General features: G+C 41.4%; 1 protein-coding gene across 6 annotated transcripts in view; it reads left to right on the top strand.

Annotated features, from left to right (window-relative positions):
- Positions 1–19,808, top strand: part of dpp6a (dipeptidyl-peptidase 6a) — a 268,421-nt gene that overhangs the window by 219,034 nt on the left and 29,579 nt on the right. For all 6 annotated transcript variants that reach the window (XM_058632254.1, XM_058632261.1, XM_058632266.1 and 3 more), the window contains 4 exons: positions 812–864; positions 2,110–2,191; positions 7,758–7,878; positions 19,575–19,729. In XM_058632254.1, the coding sequence (XP_058488237.1) occupies positions 812–864; positions 2,110–2,191; positions 7,758–7,878; positions 19,575–19,729 (411 nt within the window). The remainder of the gene's footprint in view (positions 1–811; positions 865–2,109; positions 2,192–7,757; positions 7,879–19,574; positions 19,730–19,808) is intronic.

Below are 19,808 nucleotides of genomic sequence, written 5' to 3'. Positions count from 1 at the left end.
CTGAGCAGATGCTGTGAGCAATGCACACTGCAGTGATCGTATCAGCTGTGTGTGGACTTCTTTTCAGATAAATAAAAAGGGGGGGGGGGGGGGGACAACAAAGGGCTGATATCTGCGTCATCGTGCGGTATCGAGTCATCGAGACCAGTATTTGACGCGTCTTATCCATCAACTCGCTCTTCCTGGATTTATAGCTGAGCAAATCCACAGCAGCTCCCACTAAAAATAGAAAAAGTAGATTTGGCCGCGGAGGACGAAAACACACAAACATTGCAGATCAAGACTGTTAAAAACAATATATATAGTAATTTTAGATGACAGGAAGGCAGGATAGTGCTTCTTGTTCATGTTTTTGACCCTCATGTCCCCCCCCCCCCATAATATTTTACATAAAGAATCAAATAAAAGAGTTTAGGGTTTATATTCTCAACACTTTGCCTTGCAAGCTGCCATTTCCATGAAGCTGCTTGGAAGTTAGACACTGGGACAGGGACAGAAGGAAAAAACAGGTGTTTAACAAAAGGTTTGCCTCGTAAAGTCCACGCCTGCTTAAGTCTACGATATCTTTAGAATATTGCTGCTTTTTTTCTCGCCGCAAGACGACCTTTTTCCGGCTCACAGTTTGTGTCTCTCACCCGGATCCAAACGTCACATGTTGCCGTATCATCACCTGTGGTTCGGTGGCTTTAAAAGCCACAGACTGAACACCAGCCTCACAACCTCATTGTGTGTGGCCGCTGGTTAATGTCAGATTTAATGCTCCTGCTAAGTGCTGCTATAAGTGATTCCTCTTCCTCTCCTCCTCCTCCAGGTGTACCAGTATTCCTACACAGCGTTCTACATCATCTGCAGTCTGGAGACTCCGTAAGTAGACGACGGGGCGTCGCTGCTCCCGCCTCATTATGTTCCCCTGACTTTACTGCCCACGACTCACTCTGGGCGGCAAACCTCAAACACGGTCTCGACTGACGTTATCTGAGAGATCAAACGGGTATTAATTGGTCCGTGACCTGGCAGCCACTCGTCTTAACATCCTCACGCATGTTTGTCCCGTTAGATTATGTCAGGAGCCTTTCAGACACAATTAGATGGCAACGCTGCCTCTGAGTCGAGACCGAGGGCCAACAGACAGATTGTTAAAAAAATCTGCTGCGAGGCACCGAGAAAATGCTAATAAAGACACAGACTGTTCCGTCAATTCACTTGAGAATGAACAAGTTTTTTTTGTGTCTTTCAGAGCTGAATAGTTCGGCTCATTCTCTTTGATTTGTATTAAATGAACATTTAATTGTTCTATGTTGCATATTTGGCAAGGTTCAGTGCAAAAACATGCAGATTGTGGGGGGGATTACGCAAATTGGACACTCTAAATTGACCGTAGGTGTCAATGACTCTCATATGGAGGATAAAGCGGTAGAAGATTAATCAAAAAAACAATGAGGAGACAAAGACACACTGAGCTCAAAATTGGTACCACTTTGTGTGCATTTAAATTGTCTCCTCAGCTGGAAACATGCAGTTTGTTTACACGCCAGTGTAGAAAACTGATTATAAAGTGACATCAAATTCTCACCCGCCCAAAGAAAGAAAGGCATGATTCACTTATGAGGAAGATTATTATCTGCGTTGTGTTTATTCTCTGCCTTCAGTCGACACCTCCCTTTTAAATGACTGCCACACCAGCTCACAGTAGAAGTCAGCACTGTCAGCAACTCTTGCTGCTCAAATCTATTTGTGTGCTGCCCCCCGGTGGTAGCATGCTAGAAGAAACGAACAAACAAATAAAAAAAAAAAGCTCCAACAACCTACACCTGTGCTGATGACCTCATTCATCCTCAGCTCCAGACAAAGACATAGAGGCAGTGGCACCTCTAATTCTGCAGCCTGCACTGCACAGCACTTTTCCCCCAATAAGGAGAGGTGACACCGCTACTGAGCGCCGGTATTTATAGGTACACTTAAACCTTTGTTCTCAGACGCGCTACACTTGTTCCCGTGCGACTGCGGGCGCTCGAAGCGCGGCTGTTAAATTGTGCAAACGTGTCCTCTGTCTCACGGAATTGTTTGTTTCCCCTCGTCTACCCCCCCCCCCCCATCTCTGCTCCCCAGGGAGACGTGGAACCTGAACCCTCCCGAGGTGCGGAATGCTCAGCTGCAGTACGCGGGCTGGGGACCCCAGGGTCAGCAACTGGTGAGAAGCTACAAATTCCCACAAATTCACTGACTCGTCTTTTCACTGAAAACAGATCGATAAAAATGGAGACCAGTCAATGGCTAAAAGGAATAGCTGCATTTCAAAGCACAATTAAACGTTAAGCGTTGCTTGATGTACGTAGACTAGGTCAAATGTGGAGTGGACACTGTTCACTGTCTCTCTCTCTCTCTCTCTCCACCATTGGCGTGAGATTCCGCGCAGAACAATGAGCGAGTAAAGTTTAGCAAGAGAGCAAGCGAAAGTTCCGAGAGCTCTGTCTCACCAAAGACAAATTACAAAGACTGACTTTCACCAGATGTCCAGATGCAGAGCATGCTGCAAATCAATAAAAGTGGACGCCATCATGGACGAAGACAAGCTCTTACAAGTTCGTCTTAAGCTGTGTCAGCACATTCCGTCCTTAAATTTGAGAAAAAAATTGGTCCTGGAAAGTCCTTGAAAAGTCCTTGAATTTGATGTCAATGATTTCCCTGATTTTAAGAATTTAAAAAAATATTCAGTCCTGAGCTAAGAGAGCATACATTTGGACCGGCCTTCACTCATGTTTTTCTTGCTGTTCACTTCTTCACTTGTTTACCAGAATCTTCTTTTGATTAAGGCAAAAGTGGAATTTTTGTTTTTCTCAAACAAAAAGGGTACATTTTAGAATTACTGTGTGTTCAAAGTTTGCCATGTTCCGAGCTCCCCCGACACAATGTTCCACAAACAAGGACTGTAAACACTTAATGCTGCCCATTGAACAACTAAAAGGCTGGCAGCAGACAACCTTTCAAGAGGTTCAAGAGGACTCCTGTCGTCCTGTGTTTCATTCGAGCCTTGTTGCTAAAAATCAGCCGTGTCTCATCTAAAGCAGATGTGGAACTTTTAAATCCAAGCCTTTCGCTGTCTCCGGTCTGGATTACTGTGATTTCCCCAGAACAAGACACACGCTCTAAATTACTGTTATTTGTAGGTTGCACTGGTATTACATATACAGTACTTTCACTCGCTTAGATTAGCTTCCTGCGGCGCATGGCATGACCTCGTCCTTGCCCCAGTTACTGCTCTTCTTATTTCACATCTTGGACATTTTAATTCTCAAACACTGGCCCTTTTTTTTTCTTTTTTTTATCCCTTGGCAGCTAAAGGTGACTTTAACGTTTGCTATTTTAGCCCCAAACCCTTTTGTCCATCCTCACCATCGCTGAGCTCAACAAAACAAATCATATATTACAGCCAAGGTATAGGACGTGCAACGTCCTTCACTGCCTGTATTATATTTATAGCAGATGGAACTAATTATATTTGGGGGGTGGGGGGGCTTCTTGGCCATCAGACTTAATATTGGTCGCCTGATGGGTGAAGCTGGAATGAAAACTTAAATATCCTTAGTGTGTCCTTTTGTCTGTACCCCACAATGTTGACAGCCCGCCTTATAACGGTTGATATGGTAAACATGTTTTCTACATCACACATTTGAATTCAAGTTTTTGTTTTTTCTCTTTCTAGTCTTGTTTTTGCTTTGCACCCAATTCCTGTGAGAAATACAAGGTATTTTGCTTGTCACTCTGTCATTTAGTGCAGGGGCAGAAAGCTTTTTTTTTCATTGCTTTTCAGCTGAAGGCACCTGGCTTTGACATTGACGATGGAAGTATAGAGAATAAACCCAAAGCAGTTAAGTTGCAAAAAGATAAACTGAAAGAGGCAATAATGCTCCATAGAGCTTAAAGTGAATGGAAAAGAAGGTTTAATTCATCTCTTTCACTGACCATCAACATAAAAAATATGGGTTAGAGAAACTTTCAGTCTTCTTTTTTTACATTTAGTTTCCTGTGTTCGTCTTTGAACAGATGCAAATCCTTCCAAGGTTGTTGCCCTATTGAAGTGGCTCCTTAAGATTAGAATAAGCAATACTATAAAAGAAGAATTCAACATACGTACAGCCATAGAACCTACTGCTCATCCTGAAATGAGATCGGCAATTTATACAGAGCTAATGATGCATTCAAGCGCTCTTTGTCAAACCACAGTGTCATTTCAGCAAATAAATGGCAGATGTTTTATAGTACCTAAGGTTAGTGTCCAGAAGGTGTTTGTTTCACTTCGACACAAACGCGGAAGGCGGAAGACGATGCACTGTGTAAAAGTGTGAATATATCAATACGACGATATCTGCTGTTCGCCTCCTCCAGTGACTGTTTCAGTGGTCTGCTTCATGTGATAGATTGACCAGTGATTGAGTGTGTAACGTGTACCTAATACACTTTACGAGCTGACGAGGATCATGGGAGAATGCTCCGTTACGTTCAGTACACACAGGATTATGGGATTATGGGATGTGCTGTAAAGGAAACACATCGTTTTGGCTTCCAATTCCAGGCAGAACAAGTCTCCTGTATCCAGACTCTATGTTAATCTCTATTTGGGTATGGAACATGTGTGTGACCTTAAAACGGTGCATGCACACAGTCCACCCCCCCCAGGGTGCATCCTATGAGATTTCCCAGTAAACAAAATTCAAATTAAACACCATTGTTTGCATCACTGGAAGCACTGGCCCCTCGCAAACTCTTCCAGGATGAGTCATCCTCCTCCGCCTCCATTGTCGCTCAACTTGCCAGAGCATTAATAAGCTCAAGTCTGTGGGTTTGCAGGGCAGACAGACTGTAAGTGATTGCGTCCTGCAGCACAATGCTATTAATTACCTGTTATCTCGTCAGCGGATTAATTAACACAGACGCTAAACTGATATAGCCTCGAGTTTCCCACCATTTGTCAGGAAGTAGTTTCACTTGGAGTTATGTTAGTGTGCAAACTCGGCGGCAGCTGGTGTCCCTGAAGATCCAGACGCCCTCTGTTGACAAAGTGAAGGTCGTCTTGAAAGATGTCCATCACATGAAACGAGCTAACACCGTCTGCAAGCCAACGCACGTGTCGTCCTAATTAGACGTCTAATGTACATAAATCAGTCCACCGCTTTCAATATCCCTTGATTAAACCCTCCAAAGCACAAACAGTGCATCCCCGTATTTACACTCACAGCAGGGCAGCGATGTTAAGCTTTTTGTTAAACATGCAAATAGCATAACATTTTACAGAGGAATGTTTCTCTTTAAAGGTTCTTCCAATGCTTTTGTTGTTGATGACACATATTCATGCAGGTTGAAACACTCAGCCCCAGGAGGTCTAACCCTTGAATTACACGAGAGTCTGTGAGAAAGACTGAGAGAGGAAGTCATTTCTCCTGTCTCCTGTTTGTAATACAGGCCTTCCTGCGCGTCCATTAGCCTCAATTTTAAGCAAAGTGCTTGAGAATACATCACACTAAGATGTAGCCTATTCAGCAATCACACAATGTTATGCAAAATTGAGCTGGTTTGGCTAATACGTATACAAGTGCAAGGGCAACAACTGTAGAGAAAACCAGGCACTTATTTTAATGTTGTAAGCATCCTACATTTAGTTTAGCGAGGCTAGTATTTAAAGAAGATGAGGAACAACTATAAACAAAACCAGAGCTAACACTGGTATGCTGTGGCGCTCACATTAGCATGCCAAATGTGTCAAACCACTCAGTTAAGACTAAGCAGCTTTGTTTTAGCGCTGTAAGAATGCTAATTCTAGCTTTGATAGGCTAAACAGAATGAGCCACAGCTAGAAATTAAACCAGAGGTAAGATAATCTTAACATATTATGCTATCATCTTGCATGCATCTAAGCTACGGCAAAAAAACAACAACACAGATACCACAGCTAGGCTGTTTTACAGTTGTAAATTTGGGGTTTTATCAACTCAAGCAAAAAACAACCAAACAAAAGCTTCAGATGCTCTAGAGCAGGGGTCTCCAACCTTTTCTTTTCTGAGTGAGACTTTGACAAAATGAAAATGGGCCGAGAGCCACTCGAGTTTTGTTTTGTTTTTTTAACATTTGTTCTCATAGCTTATTTTAACCCAAACACACTGAAAGAGCTTGTTTTGCCTGGACATTTACAAAACGATGGTGTCCACTACTCACATTTTCCAATAAACACAACAACAAAAATGCTATTTAATTCACCTCCATGTGCGTTTTGTTTTTTTGTGGTTTTTATTAGTCCCGTCGCAAACAAAACAATGCTTTTTATTTGGTTATTGTCTGCCCACATGTCACTGTATCACTTCACATGTACAATATAGTATGTTTTTCTTGTATTTTCTAATATTTCTAATTTTCTGTATGTGCAGTTGTTGTTGCCCTACTCACAACACCACTCACTCATCAAGATGACAGCAGCGCAGATGTTTGATTGACAACTAATAATCATTTAGTGTCAGAAGGGGGGCGGGACACCTCTGAGGTTTGAGCAGGTTTTTATTCAATTATTGAAACCTTTGGCGAGCTACTTGGAAAGAGACTGGGAGCTCTGGAGTTTACTCCAAATATTCAGAGGGAAAAATGTCAAGATCTTCCTTGCTTCGCAGAACAGGGCCAGGTCTTCTCTCTGTGCAGTGGCCTAGATTTGCGTCTTTACATAGACTCCATCTGCACTGGCGGTGACGTGACTCCAAATCACATGATTATGCGTCCCATCCTTAAGAAAAGCTGACAGTGACAGATTTTTTTTTTACCCTTACAGGGACTCAAGGATGAGAAGTGTTTGTAGATATGGTGCAAATTATAAAATGTCAAGTTGCTTTCTAGTTGATTTAAGGTTTTAAGGATTTTGCTTTTCATACTGCAGGACGTGCAGCAATCGTGGACAGCCAGTATTTGGTGTATCATTTAGATCAGAGTGAACAAGGTTTTAAAAACTCTTCTATAAACTGTCATCGGGTTTCCAGCTTGAGGCCAAGAGTCTTTGCAATCCTTGAGCTCCTGAGTGAGTCCTTTTCTGTAATGGCCTGAGATTGATTCTAGCAGGGCATTATGGATGTAATGTTTTAAAATTCCAGCCCCAAGAGCACTCGCACGCTCACCATGGGTGCTGACGATCTATTATTCCCTGTAATGAAAGAGCTGACCTTCAGTTATCGTGAAAGCCCCGCAGTCCTGTGGTGGAGAGTGTCAAAGTCAAAATGTGGTCCCAAGGTTTGACATCTTATCAGAAAATGAAAAGGTCCCACTCGTCAGTCCCCCTTTTCTCCGTACTTTTGTCAAAAATGTTAGTTTCCGATTTATCAAAAGGTGCTTTTGCAAGTGTGAGCACTGATCTCTTGTGAGTGGCAGGTGAAAAAGCACCATGTTTTTTTTTAGGTCATGGTTTATCTTGTGTGTGATAGCATGCCTCACTCAGGTTTCCCATGTGGAATATAAAGTGTCAGCATGAATACCAGACTGTCCTCAGTCTGAAATGATGATACTAGAATATTTAACTGTGTATTCGCTGTTGGAGGACTGGCATTTAGGATCAGCTACAGGTCAACAACAAGAGCTCATAGGAATTCAGTGTTTCTCCCGAGGACAACTAAGCCGAGCAGAATCTGCATGCATGCTATTTATCCTGGATATCCATCCATGTTTGAGGACGGTGTATTTTTTATCTTGCAATGAAAGAGTATTTCCTGTCTTCCTGGCCTTTATAGATCTTCATTTTTGAGAACAACATCTACTATCGCTCGACAGTCGAGAGCCGCTCCATTCGACTGGTGTCCACTGGCAAGGAGGGAGTCATCTTCAATGGGCTCAGTGATTGGCTGTATGAAGGTAGGACATCCATGCACACAAGTTTTTATGTGCCAGTGTCTTCGGAGAGACATTGGAGGTGACAATGGTTTGTTTGTTTGGCTTTGTTGAAATCTCAAATGAGAAAAAATGTGTTTTTCAAGAAACAGCTCACTCAGGGCAATCTAAAGCCCATAATAGTCTCAGACCAGACACATTTGTTCATAAAGAAGATGTTGGATCTTTCAAACTGAATTGTTCTAACTTTGTGTCTTCATCCTCTCTGATATTCCAGCCACACTTCATCACTTTTCAAGTTCCAGTATCAGAGAGTATACAGTTACGATGGATGCACAAAATTCCCTTTTCACCATTTTATTCTCTTGGTGGAAATGGCAGCTGAAGTAATTGCATACCCCGTACATACCACAATCCCACTGGAGTTGTGTTGGCAGCGGTCACTGTGTGTGAGTTCAAAGTTTAATCTAATTGAACCTTAGATGCATGGCACAAAATCAGTACTGCACTTGCTCCATGTTTCACATACCCGCATACACAGCTGTCCTTTGGGAATAATGGCCACACTCTCTCTCTCTCTCTACACAATGTGAAATTGGCAATTTAGGTGTAAACACCAGATAGCACCTCCATGATAGCAGTTTTTGCCATGGCTATAGCTTCAACTTGATTAACTGGTTGTTTTCAAGAGAGTGGATCAACTTTTTTAATTAGGGCCCGAGCCCTCACACAGTGGTGCAAAGCCCTTATTACTTCCGAAAGGATTGCGTTTTTGAGGCACTGCACATGGGTGAAAACGGATGAAAATTGGCACGACAATCATAAATGGTGAAAAATTATTTAAAATAAGGGAAAGGCTAAGTTCCACCATATTTCACGAAACTTGTCATGGCCCAAGACGAACAAAAAAAAGTCTATTGCGACCATGGCATCAACTCAACAGGTCGCAGGCGAGGGATGGTTTTCTGTCGCCTAATCGACTCACGTTACTCTCGTACGCAAAGGGAAGAGTACCAAAGAAATGGAACAGTTGGGGCCCCTTATTTTGGTACTGTTCCTAATGGAAGTGCAAAGTTAACGTGAGTTATCGTGAAGCTTACAGTGGAGAGTTAGCAATAACATTCACTGGTTAAATAGCCTAGCTTCTACAAAGAACAGCTAACATTCCACTAAACCGGAACTTGTCGAAAATGAACTCAGTATAAATGCGTTACTAAAATAAACTAGAGCTTCATTAACAAGGTCACTCACCTTGCATTGAATCAACTTCCTGTCTGATCTCAACAATTCAAGGCAAATAAAAGGAGATTTACGCCGAGCACCGTAGCATCCAATCTGTGTTCTGATGAATGCTACCTGTCTCACTGCCTGTCTCACTTTTGTGAAATAACATATCCTATACTATACTATGATATGACTTCAAAAAAACGTCTTTGCTTTGTTTGTCATGACGGTGTTTAGAGCTAAAATACATAATTAAATGAATTATTATTATTAGTATTATGATTACAATAACAAACATGTAAAATAGATGTGTTTTCGACACTGAGCTTAAAATGTACTGTATGTGTGATTTTAAAAGTCCAATATTCAGCGCAAACAATCTAAAGCTTTATGAAATGTTGCAGGTCCTGAGATAGTGAGTTAATTTAAGAAAGTTAAGAACACCAGCAAGACAAGTAGCTCAGTCCAGTGTTCAGTTCCATAATCCTTAAAAAGGAGAGAATTTCTGTAGATATATATATATATATATATATATATATATATATATATATATATATATATATATATATATATATATGTATATATATATATATATTCACACTGGTTTCATACCTGACCTCTGAGTTTCCTTCCAGGTCTGACATGTCACTCATACTATTAAGTATTCAATACTTGCTGGTTCAAACTGAAGAGTAAATAAATGAATAATAATAAAAGATGAACAGATATACATGCTGTATTCATTTCAATACTGTCACATAAAGTCACAGGAAGAAACTGTGTGAGAGACACCATGATTCAGTGGGTTATTGTCGAGTCAAACAAAAGTGTGGTGAACTCCTGCTGTTTTCAGTGTGCGTCTGAGACGACTCTGGCTCTGCAGCTTTGATCTGAATGAAACGAAACAAACCTGCACAAGAAAATAAATGATATTGTACATTTCAAGTTTAACAGTTGAATTGTTCAGTACGGCTGTGTAAAACATAGCAGTTATTCACCTCAAGTGCAGATATTTCTGCTCACAAATACTGACTGTCAAGAGATTATAGACTGACTGATAACATACCTTACACTGACTGAAGGAAGATGCTCCTCATCCTTCTTAACATTATCTTGGGTTTGAAAGTGAGGGAACCCTTCATCTGCAGAATCAATCGATTCTGTAAACCGGACATAATATTCAGATAACTACTGTATAGCTATAAAATAACACCAAACACTAAGAAATAAGATATTTGTTTACAGAGTCAGTGGACATATTTATCTTCATGTCCAATGTTCATGTCATATAAGCTGCAAAACACAATCGAGCCGGACACTGGGCCCGTCTTGGACTCGACGCTCCGCCTGTGTCCAAGCAGTTGTGGAATTGAACAACCTGATTTATGGTTGTGAAGAAAGCCACCACGCCATGAATTCCTGCTATATTTGGGACTTTTCGTCTTCTTTTCAATCTTTGCTTTGTTGATGTTGAACTTTGGAAATGTTTTGTTCCTAATGAGAATGAGAATTGAACCTCTGACGTCAGAACTTAACTTCTTATCCACTGAGCTACCAGCTCCTACACTTCTTTGGATTTTCTTTGAACTTTTGACTGTTTACATTGAATTGAATCGTGAACTACAAAAAAACCTAATGTTTCTTGGCGTTCTTAATCTTGGTCAGAGTTCTTAAAATTCTCTGAGTCTTTCAACTGAGCTACCTGCGCAAACACTGTTCCACTTTTAAAATCGACAACTCAACATCTTACAGAGTGCTTCTAAGGTGTTTTATCAGAATTACATGGTTGAGGTTGAGAACAAATGAGCCACTTGCTTGAACCTTCAACTTTAGACCTTCAAGTCCATGTCTGGTAGACCAAGATATTTGTCTTGGAGTTTTTTAGTGGTTAATAAGGATAATTAGGTTCTAAAGGTCCAGGTGCTTTTTTAGAATTGGATCCCATGTTTCAGATCTACAAGTCAAACAGAACGAGATACACAAATTGAAATTACTATTTAGTTTTCTTTGGAAAACCATCCGGCTAATAGGGTTCAGAGCAATTGTATGGTTGTGGAACCAAACTTGCCACCTTGTAGACTGAACAACCTTATTTATGGTTGTGAACAAAGCCACCACACCATGAATTCCTTGTGCAGTTGGGACTTTTCGTCTCCTTTCAATCTTCAATTTGGATGTTGAAATTAAAATTCTATTGTTCTTTTAAAAGGATGGAACCTACGACATGAGAACTTCACAGCAGTGTTTTCATCCACGTAGCTACAGTACATGCTCCTACTGTTGTTCATGTTTTCTTGGAGCTTCACATTGAATCTTGAACTAAAAAAAACATCTGAATGAGATTTGAACTCATAACCTCAGACAGCACAAGCTATTTTTACACTCTTCGTTCATGTTTTCAAGTTCTGTTTTGGTTAAGAATCACTTCTTTTTTAAGATTTGAACTCACAACCTCAGAGATACAAGTCATCTTGTGATGGACTGAGCTACTCGTCTTGATGATCTTCTAGAAGTCTTTGAGTCTTTCAAAAATTAAATCTCTAGACTTTATAGAGTCACAATTGCACTTCATCACACCTACATGTTAAGATCAACAACATTATGGAGAACGTCTGCTTCTCCTCCTTTGCTCCTCTGAATACTCTGCAGGAACATGTGTGAGGACTAATGACGTGACGTGCAACCCCTAGTCGCCTGCAGCCACATTAGCATTGTTTGCGCGTAACACTTTAATTTCCCGCAGGTCAATAAAAAAAAAATGGGGAGTCTTGTTAATTTGCTTTGGCTTCACACGCAGCTTTGAAAACGAATGAATGAGTGTTCTACATGGCTTTGATTTGTAATCAGTTCAGCGGGAGTATGTGTTTTAGAGATGTCATCGTGATCTCGCAAAGTGTCAAAAGCTCAGCGGTGGCCACAGTGTTCACACTCGGCTGATGAACTTGTGTACGCTAAGCTGTTTTTGTCAAAAGGTTATAATAGCGAGAGATAGGAGAAATGGAGAGAGAGGCCCTGTAAAACAATGCATATCTGTGAGATAATGTCAGCGGCATCTCGGGATTTAGTCGCAGTGACCCGGTGGTTATCTGAGGTCACCAGTGCCACCAGGACAAGAGCTTGCTTATGTGGCCGTTTTCCTGCTGCGGCTGCTTTTATTTAATGTCGCCAGCCCCCGTGGCTCCTCTTATCTCCGCATTAGCCGCGCTGACATTTGAAACAACATCCATCCTTCTGGAGCAAAAGCCATTCTCGGCCATTTAAGCATTAATCAGCGTGCTATTGCGGCGTCTGACCCCCCCCCTTGACTCATATTTATGGGCCTGCTGAAGGCCTGGTAATTTACACTCGTCATTTATTGTCGAGATAAATCTTTCAGCGGGTGATGAAGCGCGGACTAAGCATTCGTAATGTTCCGATAAAAATGAGCCGGAGAACAACAGAGTCGTAATGTTTTTATCCCTGCTTTTTCATAAGTAGAAATCATGTGATATGACGTGGAAAATACTTCCAGTCCTAATAGAAAATGTCATTTTTACTTCAATTTATAGGACATTTGAAGTTTTTTCTCAGCATATTAAAGCTGCAGTACGCTGGATCACAAGAAAAATAGTTGATTGTTGAGTTTCCTACGCAAATAGTGATTTTTTTCAGATTTCTTTTCAGGTTTCTTTGAAGCAAAGGAAGTACTCTCTGAATTGCTCTGTGTGGTGCCAGATGTATAGAAGGAGTCTAGAGTAGGTACAGAAGTGTTGATCACTGGATTTACATCACATATAAAGCTTTTTTTTAACGTTTTAACGGTATTAAAAAGAAAGCAATATCATAAGATAGCATGCTTGTAAGTACTCTGGTTGCTCTGTTTTTACTAGTATGTTTAGTAGTTAATAGTTGATATTTTTTAGCCATTTTATTGTGCACCCGAGCACAAAACGACAGCTATAAGACATGGTTTTCCAAGTTTAGTTTCAGATACCTTAGATGGACAATTAATTCAAAATTCACTTTTGATCATCCCACAACAGATATCCAGGAAAAAGGCAGTCGGAGACTTTGGGATGTTCATTGTTCAGGAAACAAAAAAAACAACAAATTCATTCAGATTAACCAACACTGCACACAAAAATACTGTAAAACTCTAAACCTTACATGAATAAACACCAAGTCAACTATCATTTCCAACTCCTATACCCTCACGAAGGAGATGAATTTGGCTTGATATTGAAACAGAGGAAGCTGTAGCTCTGACAGAGCAGCTAGAGTGGCTCGTAGTTTACTCCCTGGCTCATCAAATGTACACCCTGAAGTGTCCAAGACATTGAACTCGAGAGCTTTGAGTAATCATGGAGACTAGAAATGCATCATGTAATGTAGAATGGCGTCTGAAACAGTGAGAAAAGTGTGTTTTTAACTTTTTTTTTTTTTATGGAAGTCACATTGCAAAGTGTGAACGGGGTCAGTTAGGAACATCGTGCAACAACAAAAATGACACCAGGAAACAAGGTACTAATAATCCTTTGGGCATTAATTTGTCGGTTAATTAAAGCGGCTGCAGTTCACAGCGTCTACTTCATTTAATCTAGATTTTTAAAAAATGAGGATTTCTCAAGTTGGAGGTTAATGAGGGCAAGGATTTTTGGAATGAGACATTCATTTGTAAAGCAGCTGCAGCTTTTTTTTTTTTAAAGAATTTTTACTACTAATACACTGGAAAAAGAAAAACCTTGAAATTTCTATCAAAGATAAAATATGTGCAAGCCACTTAGTGGATCTGGCGTCGGCCCAGTGGCGACACCAGCATCTGCAAAGAGGCTTACAGAGGCCGTGCCAGATTGTGTAATAATAACATCCACATCCACCAGTGAGAATGCAAAGGCGGACGGTTTTCCATATTAATGACTCAGACTCCGCTGTGGCAGAGGTCAAACCGAGGCTCAGACGGACGCTCGGGAGAAACAAGGTCGTATAAGCTCCGTTTGTCGCCGTGCTGCAGATTTGGCGGCGAGAGCTGAAAGGTTGATAAAATAATCTCCCAGGCTTCAACGTCCTCTGTTTTTTTTTTTTTTCGTTTGCTGTCTTAATCTCTGCATGTGTGGGTGTGTTTGTCTGTAGTTCTCATAAAATGTAGTATGGAGTTGGAAGAAAAAAAACTTGAAAAGCTGAATTAAAATAGAAGAGATGGAGCCAAGAGCGTCTGTCAGCTGTCTGTAGCGGTCCAAAAAAACGCCCTGGGAGAGTCTCCAGTGTTGTGTCGTCTGTCGGCTGTCTGATTACCGAGGCTGCGCTGATACGGAAACATCCCGCAGTGTGACGCAGCCTCGGTAAACAGCTGTTTATTGGGCTCTGTTGCGCCGAGATAAAAAAACACATCCGGCATGGCTTTGATTCCAGTCGTGTTTGCCCCCGTAGATGTTTGGCGAGATGAGTGTTCGCATCGTGAGGCTCGTCTGTAGGTTTGTTTCCGTGTTTGCGTCGGAGCCTGCAGGACATAGAAGAACCACGTTGAGCTAGAAAAAAAGGATTAATTAAGGGATTGAAAATGTTGGTGTTAGATTGGTTTCAATATGAGCTGAAGCTGTTTTCTCACTGTAACCGAGCAAAGCTGTCTTGGTATTTCTTTAAATTCTGTAATTCATATCGTGTTAGAGTTACTGGGGAACAGAATCATCTAATTATCATGTTTTTTTTAAGGCAAAATTGCCCGCACATGGACAGTTGTACCATCTTTATATGCAGTATCACAAGTGTTAGACGATTGAACTGAACTTAAGAGGAAGAGAAAGTGGTCGACTTTCTTTGGTGTCGCCACGCTAAAAATATACTTTACATGCCCGTTTAATCTTGTTTGCGTCACACACAGTGTAGACCTGCAATAATAACACTGGAAGTGCATTTTCTTCTTGCACCGTGAAGCCGTTGTTTTGTCACCACATGTAGATGAGGCTGTGTAATTGCTGAGTAAGATTTCACACACTCTCTGTTTGCATCGCCACCATCCCCTCAGCTGTTAAATATAATAACAGTTGTTACACTGACTTTTGTTCTGTTTTAATCGATTCATTTTTTTTTGGGATATTGGGATCGAAACCTTAAAAACAGACCTGCTCATCAGATTTGCCTTATGTCCATCTCTTGCGTGAGAGGCATAATATACAGTGTATGCTATAAATACACACAAGTTAAAACCCTTTTTTTTGCCTTAAATCTGCACCAGATTGGGAAGAATTACAGCCGCCAAGCTGCTCTGCTTCACGGCTTGTGAAGAAAATGTGTGACACTGCTGCTCTCTGTTGGACACATGTGCTCATTATATTTTCTTTTTTTTCACTGCAGATATCTAGTGCTACAATAAGCCACCCTATAACAAATAATTATAACATCAGAACATCAGCTAAATGTCCACTGGGAGACAGAAAAATAAGTAGGTTTTTATTATGACTTTGACATTTTTAACCACTTCCTGTGGTCTTCCTCAGAAGGGTCACACGTGATGTTACATGTGACGTGTCTGGCTTCCTGTTTTATATATAGGTTTTGACTTCAGCCCCTGCTGTCTGACATGGTTCTCGGGGCCGGTTTCCAGATCCCTGATCCAGCATTGGTATTTGTTGCTTTCATGAATTTTGGCCTTTACCCAATTTCCCCTGTTTGCAGTGGTCAGATATGACGTTTTCTTGTTCTGCTTTTTGTTCTAGTGGTCAAAACATAAACATAACCTCAAAAAAAAGGCTTATTTTTCTGTCTGACTGAACAAAACTTATACTACCAAGAATACACCTTTGTGGAAGGCTTTGTTCTCCTTCTTCTGTTCCTCATTAGCTCGGCCTGTTTGCCCCAATCTGTCACCTTGCTCTCATTATTTCCCACCGGCCACTTGACTCATGGTATCTCATGCATTAATAATGTCCTCCACTCTGTGAGTAATGCAGTCACAGCACAGCGGGGTGGGGGGAACACTAAGGGAGGAAATGAGCTGCCGACAGCTCACCTTGGGTAATCATCGCGACGAGGCGGCGGGAAAAAAGAAAAAGGGGAGGCGAGCGCTCATTACTTACGGGAAAGACAACAAAAGCGAGCTCATCAAAAGCGGCTCATTTACAGTCTCTTGTCTTTTCTCCTCTATCTCCTCTTGTGTCGCCACGTGCGGATCAAGACGCCTTTAACTGCTTTCTCCTCCGCCGTAGTCAAGGTGACTGGGTGTCGCCAGCCAAGCGGATCCGACAGCCCGACGGCGGTTCCGCTCCACACGGGAACGTTTTTTAGTTGGAGTTAGCGGGCAGCGGTGGAACTGGCCATGCGGGAAATCATCATCTTTATTTCATATTTATTTATTCTTTTTCATCGTTCCTTAATGCCATACTCAGTCGTTCAGTTCCGGGTCACACCAGGTGGACCAGGAGAGCAAAGAATCACCTGGAATAAATGCTGCCATAAGGACTATTTATCGTCTTATATATAATATTAAAACGCTGGCTCACGTTGTCGCCTCACTGCAAGGTCAGCGGTTCAGCTGAGGGCATTTCTGCAGTTTCCCCATGAGTGTGCTTGGGTTTTCTTCTCACTGTCCAAAAGAGCTGCGTGATAGAGGTTACACGGTAATACACTTAATTAGATTAACCTCTTTAACCGCCTGTTAATGCCAATATCAAATCACAATGGCGACAAATCAATGCAGTGGTCAAGGTGACCAGTTGTTGGAAATAAAACCTTCAGGTTTCAGAATGGGGAAGAAAGGTGGTTTTGAAGATACAATATATAGCATTACTGCATTCAAATGTCTAAAACTGATTGAACTCATTTTATATATTGTGTACTTTCATGTACCATTTCAGTTTGGTTGCTTTTGCAAATCCCCATGAGTGAAGGAAATGTTCAATGCTACAAGTTAACCACTATGTTGTCTTTATTTATTTTTATTTTATTGTGTGTATTTGTCTCCAGTGGCTCACAACTATTCATCGCTGTTTGTTCTCCCCGCGTAGCGCAAGGCGACAATTCCCATGCTCCCATGCTGCTTCCCAATGTCATCAAAAATGTTCTCACTCTTTTGATTGAGAGACACCTCGCGAATAGAAATTACAGGCGTTTAAGTGACTTTGAAGGTTGCCATGGTTGTTGTTGTTTCTGCTCTGCTCTAGTGGGATTTTCAAGCACAAGCGTCTGTCGTGTTCACGGAGAACAGTCGGAAAATGAGAAAATATCAAGTGAGCAGCAGTTTTCTCTGTGCAAAATAAAAAATCAAGCCTCCTCGATGGAAGGGGTCGGGCGAGACTGGCCAGACTAGGTCCCAGAAGTGTAACCAGAAGACCAGAGGATTACATTCGATGCCAATTTATTGAGCGTCTTGTCTTGTGTACCTAATAAAGTGGCTGGCATATCAGCCAGCACTGACCTTGGCTTCTCCTGCAACCCTCATAGGAAACACCACAGATAATGAATGAATAAATTCATCAAAAATATGAACTTCTTTGGAATTTTCACTGATGGTCCATTATCTTTATGTCTTGATTACGTTGGTTTTTACTGTTGTAGATGATCGGTGGAAGTAGTTTCCAGCATTTAAAAGCCGCCACAAACGCTACAACCTCTCGCAGAACTGCGTTAGAGCACAAATGTACATAACTGCTGCGGGTTATTGTCAAACGATGCTGCGAGTCGATGTCATTCCACCAAACGTTGCACAGTTAATGAAAATGCTAATTGGCGGTTGGTGTCTGTTAATTCCCCAAAGCCAGCACCCAGACTCCTGCACATAAACAGCATTAATGAAATTTTAATTGCCAGCGTTGATACAAATGTAGCTCATGGCGGACAATAAGTTGGGACTTTTTTCTTTTCTTTTTTTAAGCCATCTGTTATTTGCATATTATCCTAATGAAAGAAAGAGGCTGTGTGACAAACAACACGTCTTCCTTATTTGTGAGGACACACAAAGATGTAACAATAACTTAAACAAAGCCTCAAGGAACATTTGTTAATAGTTTAAAAGTAACTCCAGCCATACAGCCCTGTGAAGATGTGAGGATCAGCCAAACATAAATTGTCCCCACAACCATACATAGACACACTGTAACACACACACACATACACAGGTAATAACAAAAATCTTAACTTATCTTTTAAAGTTTAAAGCTGTGTAGCTGAACCTGTTGTATCTGTTGAGAAATCACCTTTCGGTCCATTTGTCATGGGGGGGGGGGGGGAAGCTCAGGTCTATTTTGGTCAACACTCTGCACTGAGATTAAAAGCCGTGGTGATTTATGACCTCGGCTTTTGGCGCGTTCTCCACCGTGTGTTTGTGCTTTTGTGTGTCGGTTTTAAAGAGAAATGCAGAGAGAAAACCGTGCCTAGAAAACAGGTCAGGAAAGAGTGCACTGCTGATGTGGTAGAATGGAGAGCATTTAGTTTGTTTTTGGTTTTTTACCCCTTTGACCTGATTTTAGGCGATTTTGGTTCAGTCCATTTGAGGGATATTCTTTTACTATTCAATTTTAATAGTTGGTAGGTAGTTTGGAAGGCTTTAGGTTGGTCAGTCATTGGGTAAGTTGGAAGGTAGGTATATCGGTACATAAGGTTAGTCTGGTTGGTAAATAGAGGCATAGGTAGGTTAAGGGCAGGTAGGTAGGTGGAGTGAAAGGTACATACAGTAGATAAGTTGGTAGGCAGATAGGTAGGTGCATAGTGTTAGATTGGTTGGTAGATGGGGCATAGGCAGGTTCAGGGCAAGTAAGTAGGTAGGTGGGTAGGTAGGTGAAGAGGTAGGAAAATAGGTTTATTGGAAGATCTGTAGGGTGGGTAGGTAGATTGGAAGGTCAATTGGTAGGTACAGTACATTGGAAGGCTTTAGGTTTGTCAGTCATTGGGTTAGTCTGGTTGGTAGATAGGCCAAGTAAGTAGGTAGGTTGAAGGCAAAATGGACGCTTGGCAGGTAGATAAAGAGGTAAGGAAGTACGTTTATTGGAAGGTCAGTAGGGTAGGCAGGTAGGTTGAAGGCAAAATGGAAGGTTGGTAGGTAGGTTAAGAGGTAGGGAAGTACATAGATTGGAAGATCCGTACGGTAGGTCGTCGGTTCAGGTAGGCAGGTTGGAAGGTATGTGGCTAAGTAGGGAGGTAGGTAGGTGGAAAGGATGGTCATAGAATAAAGAAAGAAAGAAGGCTGTTTGATTCTTTGACTCTTCTTCAATCTACCTCTGTATTTAAGACCTGCAAATTAAACATGACGTGCAAAAGGTGGCAAAAAGTATACGTTAGCAATTTTAACGAGCTGCTGTGAACGTGAAGTGTGGTGTGATGGAATAAAAGTGCAAGTAATTACACAGCACTTTTTCTTTTTTAAAAGACATTTTCCCAGAAAAACCTGTTCATTTCAAGCTCTGACAAGAAACAACAGTATCGCCATCTTGGCCCGCAGCCATGTAATTAACTTTTGTCTCTGTTGTGTGACTTTTTTTTATTCATTGTCTTTTTGATTGATGGTAATTTTATTCCGACTATTTCAGAGGAGATCTTCCGCTCCCATGTCGCGCACTGGTGGGCTCCAGATGGCGCCAGGTTAGCCTACGCCACGATCAACGACACTATGGTGCCCAGGATGGAACTGCCCATGTTCACAGGCACGCCGTACCCAATGGGGAAGGAGTACCACTACCCGAAGGTATACCTTTTACCCCTTTTACATGATATATACTTAATATTTGTAAAGGGTTTTTAATATGTTTTCTCTCCACGTTCAG

The sequence above is a fragment of the Solea solea genome, chromosome 1 (genome assembly GCF_958295425.1).
Source record: "Solea solea chromosome 1, fSolSol10.1, whole genome shotgun sequence".
Taxonomy (NCBI): domain Eukaryota; kingdom Metazoa; phylum Chordata; class Actinopteri; order Pleuronectiformes; family Soleidae; genus Solea; species Solea solea.
Note: the sequence above shows the minus strand (reverse complement) of the source record. Positions and strands in the feature narration are given on the sequence as shown.